The 8,858-nt window shown below is 34.7% G+C and overlaps 2 protein-coding genes across 4 annotated transcripts; one reads left to right on the forward strand and one right to left on the reverse strand.

Annotated features, from left to right (window-relative positions):
• The first annotated feature begins 530 nt into the window (after positions 1–530).
• Positions 531–3,805, forward strand: LOC133782451 (syntaxin-61). Of its 2 annotated transcripts, none has more exons than XM_062221764.1 (8): positions 531–683; positions 1,128–1,202; positions 1,517–1,630; positions 2,138–2,255; positions 2,475–2,668; positions 2,830–2,920; positions 3,235–3,300; positions 3,443–3,805. In XM_062221764.1, the coding sequence occupies exons 2-8, from the start codon at positions 1,174–1,176 to the stop codon at positions 3,551–3,553; spliced, it is 723 nt and encodes a 240-aa protein (XP_062077748.1). In that variant the 5' UTR covers positions 531–683; positions 1,128–1,173; the 3' UTR covers positions 3,554–3,805. The 2 variants fall into 2 exon arrangements, with proteins under 2 accessions (XP_062077748.1, XP_062077747.1); XM_062221763.1 differs by having other exon boundaries at positions 2,142–2,255.
• Positions 3,806–3,904: 99 nt separating this feature from the next.
• LOC133782450 (uncharacterized) lies at positions 3,905–6,919 on the reverse strand. 2 transcript variants are annotated; one of them, XM_062221760.1, is made up of 6 exons: positions 6,693–6,919; positions 6,450–6,577; positions 5,430–5,599; positions 5,148–5,225; positions 4,665–4,809; positions 3,905–4,531 (listed from the first exon to the last, which is right to left on the reverse strand). In XM_062221760.1, the coding sequence occupies exons 1-6, from the start codon at positions 6,808–6,810 to the stop codon at positions 4,118–4,120; spliced, it is 1,053 nt and encodes a 350-aa protein (XP_062077744.1). In that variant the 5' UTR covers positions 6,811–6,919; the 3' UTR covers positions 3,905–4,117. The 2 variants fall into 2 exon arrangements, with proteins under 2 accessions (XP_062077744.1, XP_062077745.1); XM_062221761.1 differs by lacking the exon at positions 6,693–6,919 and having other exon boundaries at positions 5,430–5,618.
• Positions 6,920–8,858: the final 1,939 nt, after the last annotated feature.

Consider the following 8,858-nt stretch of genomic DNA (forward strand, 5'->3'; position numbering starts at 1 on the left):
TATTTTATTGTAACTCATTAATTTCTAAAAAATGACTAATCGGCGACATAAAATTATCTTAAGTAATAAGACACCATAATATAACTTCAAAATGACTGATGAGTGTCTTAAGATAAAAAAGTTTCAAAAAATAAATATTGGAGGTAGCCAAAAAATATATAAAATAATATGCTATAAAAATAATTTTTTTCATTAAAAAAATAACTAATTGGTAACTTATTAATATTTTAATTAATCAAAATGTTACTTTTTTAAAAAAATATATAAAAACAGGATTTTGAAAAAGTTTCAAATTCAAGTATATTACTTTTAGAATCCGATATTTTTGATGATGTGGTAATTTATTTTTATAAATAAAATTTTGTAAGTGACTTTTGTAATTAAATTATAAAAAACAATAAATAATGTAAATTTCTCTCTTTTATTTTGGGCAAATATTTGGTATAAATTGATCATATAAACTCCTTGTTATAAGTTGGTGGGCCGGAACTGTGAGGTCAATAATGGGCCAACTGATGGAAAGCCCAAAAGATTTTCTTAGTTGCAAAGTAAGTTTGGCTGCTTCGGGTCTTGGAGCATCGTCTTCTTCGAAAAAGCTTAACAGATCAGGGTCGTTTCTCCGGTTTGGTCCATTCTCACTTGCGATTCCTCAAACACACTCCTTTTCCTTCAATTTTTAGTAGGTATGTTTTTAATAATCTCTAATTTTTTCTCAATTTTTAATTATTTCTTAAATTTTGCTAGATCTTCGACGAAATTCATATCGTGGAATTTTGTTTTTTTTTTTTCCATTTTTGCGGCGAAATCGTAACTAGATCTGTTTGCATTACGCTAATTGTCAAGCGATTTTAAAATATTCTTTTTAGTTTTTAATAAATATTTGATTACTATGTTATTTCTATCTCTGATCACACTCTCTCCTAAGCTGATTTTCGGTTTGTTTTTCAACTAATCTATATCAAGTTCTTATCGAGTCTTTGTGGAAAACTGTTTAGTTTTTATTCTGTTTGGTTCTAAATTTGCTGATATCCCTTTTTTAATTTTTTTAATTAATATTCTTGCAGCAGTTCTTTTTGGCTAATTTAAGTTTTTTTCTTTTTCTTTTTTCATGCGAATGAATTTAATAGGTTTGAGTCTTAAATTGAAGAATGCCTTCGGCTCAGGACCCATTTTATGTGGTTAAAGAGGAGATTCAAGAATCTGTAAGTTTTCAATTTGATTATGATTTATAGGATTTCGTATGAATACATCATATAAGCATTCTTTTTTAAGATCCCATTTATTATGCATTGTCAGTATTAGTACTTGTGCTTTAGATCATTAGAGCTCCTTTATTTAAGTTACGACAATCATTTTATGGATTTTCTCAAATTTCATTCCAGCTTGTGATGGGTCAACTGAAAATGGCCGTTTTGACTAAAACTAGCATACCAAAAATATCCAGAAGGTGTTGTGTGGCTACTAGATATTTTTATTATACGTTGGGTTTATCTGCTCTTTTTGTTTTGTTTGTCAGATTGACAAGTTGCATTCTTCCTTTCATCACTGGGAACGTATTCCTGCCAATACTGGAGAGCAAGTACATCTTGCAAAAGAGTTACTTGCTAGTTGTGGGAGCATTGAGTGGCAGGTATATTCTGAATTATAGCATTTATACCTTTTGGTTTATCTCTTGTTAATGTCATAATATGTCTATAACATTTCCTTTTCAATGTAAGCAGATGATTTTAGGGTAAATTGAACTTGATGAATGCTAAGGAAATCTCTTTTGGACTCTCTTTTACAGTCTCCTTCATTAATGCATCATATATGGATATTATTCAATTATTTTATATTTTAAAATATTTTAATTTTAGTGGAATACATGTCATTCATTGAATGATTTAAGAGTTCAAAAGAGTGTAATTTAGAGTGTATTATTTAGCATTTCTCTTTGAACTTTAATGTTGTTATCTATATGGTGGATGAGAGTTTATCAACATTTAAAAAATTTTCCAATGCTGTGTTTGGATAATAACCACAGATCATTGTTTTATACCAACACTATAAGAAATAAGGCTTATTATGAATTTCACATGTCTAATTGTTCTTTGTTTCAACGTTCCCTGCAACCGCTGAAAGCCTACTTTCTTGATAGGAAGGTGGATGAATTGGACAAAACGATTGCTGTAGCAGCTAGGGATCCTGCTTTATATGGCATTGATGAGACAGAACTTGGAAAACGAAGGAGATGGACCAGCAATGCACGTACTCAGGTATTTTTGGTATAATTGTATTGAATGTATTCTACAATTATATCTTGTAATATACTAATATTGGTTCTTGGAGAAGTATTCATTTAAAATTATATTTATTTGCTATTGGATTTTATAGCCAGGTCTTTTGTGTATTCTTGACATGCTCGTTATTTAGTAGCATTTTACCTCTCTACAAGCTAATGCAACTCTTCTAAATTATTGGGTTATTTTTTTTAGGTGAGCACGGTAAAGAAGGCCCTTACAAGAGGAAAGGAGACAAATGGTACTGGCACCACATCTGCAAATGCGATGCGCCGAGAGCTAATGAAGCTGCCACATCCGTTTGGGACAGATAGACCCGACCCTTACTCTGCCAATGATAATGATGATTTCATTGCATCAGAATCAGATAGACAGTTGCTTCTTATAAAGTAGGGTACCTTTTCTTTCTTCAACACCTTTACCTTTTTTACTCATCCACTGCTTGCTTATTTTCTTATTTCTTACAGGCAATAAGAATTCTTAGGATATCCTTACCATGTACTGATATATATCTTGTTTTAACTTGTATTGTGGAAAATTTTGTTTATAGGCAACAGGATGAGGAGTTGGATGAACTTAGTGCAAGTGTGCAGAGAATTGGAGGTGTTGGGCTTACTATACACGAAGAGCTCCTTCAACAGGTAAAATTCTATGGTCACTCGATTTTACAAGTTGCATTTTTGTCTAGTGCCTTGACGACAATTCAATGGCAGAAAATGATTGGAATTATTACAGTGCACATGATTTTTGAAGAGTATTACTTGATGAGTAAAAACTTTGAATGTGTTGTTTATATTTTTAGACCAACTTTTTATGTCACTCAATTGCAGTTAGCCAATTACAGCATTTTATGCTAAAATATCACATCTATATAATGTATAAAAGAAATTGAATAAATCTTTAAAAGACTAAAAGAGCACGATGAATGGCTCGATAATAAATATTTTATGTCCAGGAAAAAATCATCGATGAATTGGGCACGGAAATGGACAGCACATCAAACCGTCTTGACTTTGTTCAGGTGAGTCCTTCCATGTATCCTGAACCTATCATTGTTTCCAACTTCTGCGGAGTGAGTTTAGCTGTAATGTATTTAGCTTGGCAATCGGCATATATTAGTGGTCTCATAAAGGATGAAAATGTCCGGACTAATTTCGTTGCAGAAAAAGGTGGCTATGGTTATGAAGAAGGCTGGTGCAAAAGGCCAGATTATGATGATACTATTTTTGGTGGTCCTGTTCATCATCCTTTTTGTCTTGGTCTTTTTCACTTAGTGTAAAGTGTGAAGCATGTCTGCCAAGATTGTGTGAAGCATGTCTGCCAAGATTATAAATATAAGAGAGATCCTGCTCTTTTAGGAACTCTTGCCCTTTTGAGGAATACAGATGATTTGATAATGCACCAAAAAAAGGGGGGGATCCGTAGACCTTGGAGGGCCTACAATTTTTGGGAACTTGATATTGAACTTGGACTGAAAAAAAAGTGTATGTAAAACTACTTCATATTATGGTTATTAGCTTATGCCATATCAATTTTTGCGTGGGTGTGTGACGTCATTTGATGCGGATGATAATTTTTATATTGGCTAATTATCGTCGTGTGAATATTGCAAGAATGTCTTATACTTGGTTGAATGAATCTGTCATTTTATTAGTATAACTCTAATTTTCCATTGAAGAAAAAAACTATACCTGCCTACAAGGGCGTCTAGTTGGGATAAAGAATACCACCAATTGCACACAAGTCCCAACTATAAAAGTACGAAACCATATATATGTTTTATTGCAGGCACCTCTAGGGAAAGCCTCCAAATCAAATATGAAGTAACTTATACTAGGCTAGCTACGACCGTGCAAGGACTTGCTCGCTTGTGAGGCCAGGGCAAGTGCTTTTGCTCTAGCGTCCATCATCGTCCACTCCCTCTCTGCACGCCGCTGATGTTGCCTGGCATTTTTTGCTCGTTTAGGAGCCAATCTGTTGTCCCTTTCCTCAAACGCAAGTCTGAATTTTTCAGCCATGGACAACTCTACCGAACTTGAGAGAAGAGGAGACCTAGCATTCGGAACCGACCCGTGCAACACCCATGTTTTGGGATTGATATCCTCGACAATTGGGTCATCGAGTGCAATGTCTGGTAATGCTTCCCTGGGAACTTTGGTCCCTCTGAAACCGAAGGGTGATGGTTTAGGATTCACAACAATCCGTGGGCACTCAGTGGCATACATCTCCAAAGTATCTTTGTCAATTTTCGGCTGCGAAAAAAGTGCAGCCAGTTTGAGAAAAGCTCAATAAAATTAACCAACAAAATCTATATCTGGACATCAGAAGAAATATCTTTCCAGACACGTATTATGCATCTCCATTGGTGCAAGAGTACATACATACCCAAACAAGCCACCGTAATGATTCTGCACCATTAACAAATTCTGCAGTATCATGTTCTTCCCAAGAATCTCCTTCCATATCATGTAGCTTAGGTTTAAATATACCCAAGCACCTGCGTGTAGTGTAGTCACTTCTCGGGCACCCTCTGCAACATTAACTTTGGTTCATATCCTGTTATTAGGTTTGTAATGCTAGTCAAAACACCATAACCTTAACTCATTCAATTCCACGGACAATTATAGAAGCAAATAGCATAAGTTAAGTTCAGTTCTTAAAATGCTTTTAAAAACTTTTGTTATTCCAAGATGCTTGTTAATCAATTCCCTCCCTAAGGACAGGAAAAAATAAGAAAAATTCGAACTATGTACTAAAGAATCCTTATTGAATCAGCCAAAGATATCCAGGATGTCACACAAAGATGATGCATACAAAGAAACGAATACTAAAAATTAAACGAAAGACATTCTGATTGAAAAAGAGTACCCGCATCTTAATGTCACCAACGAATGACAATGCTGCACTAGTTTAGAAACCCCACCTGTTGTAATTCTGCTGCACCGGCTGCAGAAAACTTGTCTTAGTATTGTTGAAGTCCAAAGCCAATAAAATTCTAATGTCAAATTTATGTACCATTAGCTAATCACAAGGAGGAAATAAATATTTTAATCATCTGAAACCGCAAAGTCGCGGAATTAAACATAACCCACGACTGAATTAAGTGCGCAAGTTCAACAAAGCAGTTGGAAAGATGAACAGATTTCACACCTTATATCTACAGCTCGTAGAGACTTGCAGATTTCAGCCACTTTTGCCAAGCCAATATCTGAAACATCTGAGCCAGAGATGTCAAGAAACTCCCAGGAACTATCAGCTAGAGAGACAATAACCTCATCGTTTAGCAACTTCCTTCTTCTGGCAATGGCAGCCATTGCCATCTGCCATTCAGAAAATAATCTTCACATAAGAATCAACGATTACAACCCACCCTTGTTGAACAACACATCAACACATAGACTTATCAAATGAAAGCTAGTGTACTAATCATACCAACAAAAAAAAAACGAACTTTCTTTTAAACCAGTCACAATAATAAATTGAGGAGTACTAGCAACAGCCTCCTATTTCAACCTCTCAGCCAACCTCTGTCACCAAAAACACATGCCGGAGTATTTTTCTTTTCAATTTTTTTTCTTCATAAAAGTATTTGTTGTAGTTACGATATCCTTCTTGTAAATTTTCAAAAATTTCCCAATAATTTACAGTGCCGAAAACGAAGTTTTTGAAATTTTGGTTTACCAAGCGCATTCGAAAAAATACAAACTTATTTTCGGTTCCATAAACTATTCAGAATTTTTCAAAAATTTGCAAGAATAATGTCGTAACTATAATGAATACCGCTATAGAAAAAAATTAGAAGAAAAATATTCCGGCATGTATTTTTGGGTGAAGATTGAATAAGAGGTTGAAGCAGGAGGTAAACCAGAGCACCCCTCTAATAAATTTTAAGTTTGAGTATCTGTCGTAAGTACTTTTGAACTCAACTGAGATGCAAATTCTTGCATTACCAACCAAAGTTCTCTTCCATTCAACTCTTAACTAACTAATTCTTACTACTCCTTACACAAACTTAATATTTATGTATCTTCAATTAACAATTTTATCTTAAATTAAATACCCAAAAGAAAAGGGGGAAAAATCTACATTTAAAGTAGAAAAGAAGCCATAAATGACAATATATACAAAAGGGTTTAACATAAATAATAATAAATAAATAAATAAAAAAACCTTAATGTCAGCAGGAAAATTGCCAGCAATTTCATCCAAATCTAGAATTATATCCTCCAAATGCTTTCCAATAATTTCAAGGCACAAGCTTACTAAACTCGGGGGCCTTCTCTTCTCCCACGTTTTTCCTGTTATCATATATAAATATAAATAGAACAACAGATAAGCACATAAAATTACAAATACATACAAATATAAATATATATATATATATTATATATATAGAGAGAGAGAGAGATGTACTGGAGAATTGAGAGGTGGGAATAGTGGTGGTGACGGGGTATTGAGAATTGGATCCGATATTAAAATTGAGTTTCGTAAGAGAATATGTAATAGCCGATAAAGCTTTTCCGTTTTCCATCAAAGTTAAATCTTTTCCCAATTTGCAGACGGAATGAGTTTCTTCTTGCCTACTTTGAATAATTCGGTATGTGCCTCCTTCCTAGAGTCGAGGTTGAACAGGGTCATGCTGATTTCACGAAAATACCCTTTTCTTCAAATTTTAAAAGGGTTTATACTTTTATTCTCTGTCAAATTATCTGATTGGACCCTATATTTTGATAAATTATTTTTTGTACTCTATTGTTGACCCTTGATTTGGTCAACGACACGGAGTCAAGTAATACGATAAAAACAAAATGAATTCAAGATAAAGAGATAAATGACAACAAAGATTTATAGTAGTTTGACCTAAAAAAATAGTAATAACCTACATCCACTTAGTGTTCTTATTAGTGTAGAATCTCCAAAGCGGTGATCAATGAACTAGGATTCACGAGTTTCACAAGTCTCGGGATGAATACAATTTCGGTAGATAAAAACACTATAATTCTCGGGATAAATTGGAAAATACCCACTTTTAAAGACTAGTTAATCAAAATTAGCCAATAAATATATTTAGTTTAATACTACCTAGATTTATAACCACATTTCCCACAGTAGCCTTACTCAAAAACCCTACTCACCTTCATGTAAATCTCTGCTATTAATTTCTCTCTCTAAAACTGGAAGGATTTGAGTTGGTAAATGGAAGATGATGGGTCAGTGGAAGGATTGAGTGGGAGAAAGATTAATAAAATGGTATAATGGGTAGATTTAATGAAATATTGGGTATAAAAATAAGAATATTAGAAAGTAGCTAGAAATTAAAATCTCCCTCTAAAACTGGGTACTCCATCTAATTTCATCATAATTCTCTCTCAAAATTCCGAAACAAAAAAAGTCTCATCTCTTGAGCCCATTGAGTCTTATTTAAAGGCTCAAGGAGTTCTTCATGGGTCGATGGGTGTAACGACCCAAATTCGCTAATAAGGCTTAAGGGCCTTGATTAGCGTGCCAGGAGGGCATGATGGGATTTATGTGTGATTCTAATTATTTAAATGCATGGTTATGATTTAAAGCATGTTATATGACTATTTGTTTATCTGAGATGCATGACTATGTAAGTTAGTGTGCATGTAGGCCCGGATCGTGTTAGAAGGGCATAATTGTAATTTTGGCCATGTTGGGCATAACTGCATTGATATGTGTTGATTGTTGAGGCCACAGTGGTATGTGGATGTATCTGTGCTTTGTGACTCGAGGCGATCCCAGTGGGCAGGCTAGCGGAAAGTGATGACAGGAATTTATACCCGGCTCGGGGCGAGCCTGGGGGTACGAACAGGAATTCAGAGAAATAGATTGAGATTTATTTTGATGATGGGGGATAATTATTTGGTGATTTATCAGGTATTGGGAAGCAACGGGAAAATATTAGAGACACTTGAGGATTAGCGGGAATTGGGTGAATGACTAAAATGGCCCTACTTGAACAAAAGGATTTAGAATTTATAGGGAGGGCGTTTTGGTCATTTGGCTTTTGGAGATAGGTTTTTATAAGGCTTTATAGAGAGAGGGAATGCTGAAAGAAAAAGAAAAGAAAGAAGAAGGAAAGAAAGAAAAGAGAGAAAACAGGGGGGGTTTTCTCAAGGAACGGTTTGTGCGTTCTTGCACCGTTCCTCTCCGTTTTTCTTGGGGAAAAGCTTTGAGGGAGAGCGAGGATAGGCTGAGCATCAAGGATCTTGGGTTAGACTTGAAGATTTGGCAAGAACACATCAATGTTTGAGGTAAGTTTTAGAGATTTTCGGTTTTAAGGGTTTTGATGGTTTGAGCTGTGTTTTGAGCTGGATTGATGGGAATCTCAGGGATTTCTGGGCAAGCTTTGAGGGAAAGCAAGCTAAGGAGGCCTAGGGTTGAATCAAGGTCGAAATTTGCAGCAATGGTATGATTTCTAAGACTTTAACTTTGTGGTTTGCTTGAATTTCTGGTTTAGGGTTGTTCATGGTAGATTTTGAGATTTGGGATAAATAATCTTGGGATTTGAGGATTTGGGATGCTTGGGATGAATGGAGAGTGTTCATAAGCTTGATT

The sequence above is a fragment of the Humulus lupulus genome, chromosome 6, assembly GCF_963169125.1.
Source record: "Humulus lupulus chromosome 6, drHumLupu1.1, whole genome shotgun sequence".
Classification (NCBI taxonomy): domain Eukaryota; kingdom Viridiplantae; phylum Streptophyta; class Magnoliopsida; order Rosales; family Cannabaceae; genus Humulus; species Humulus lupulus.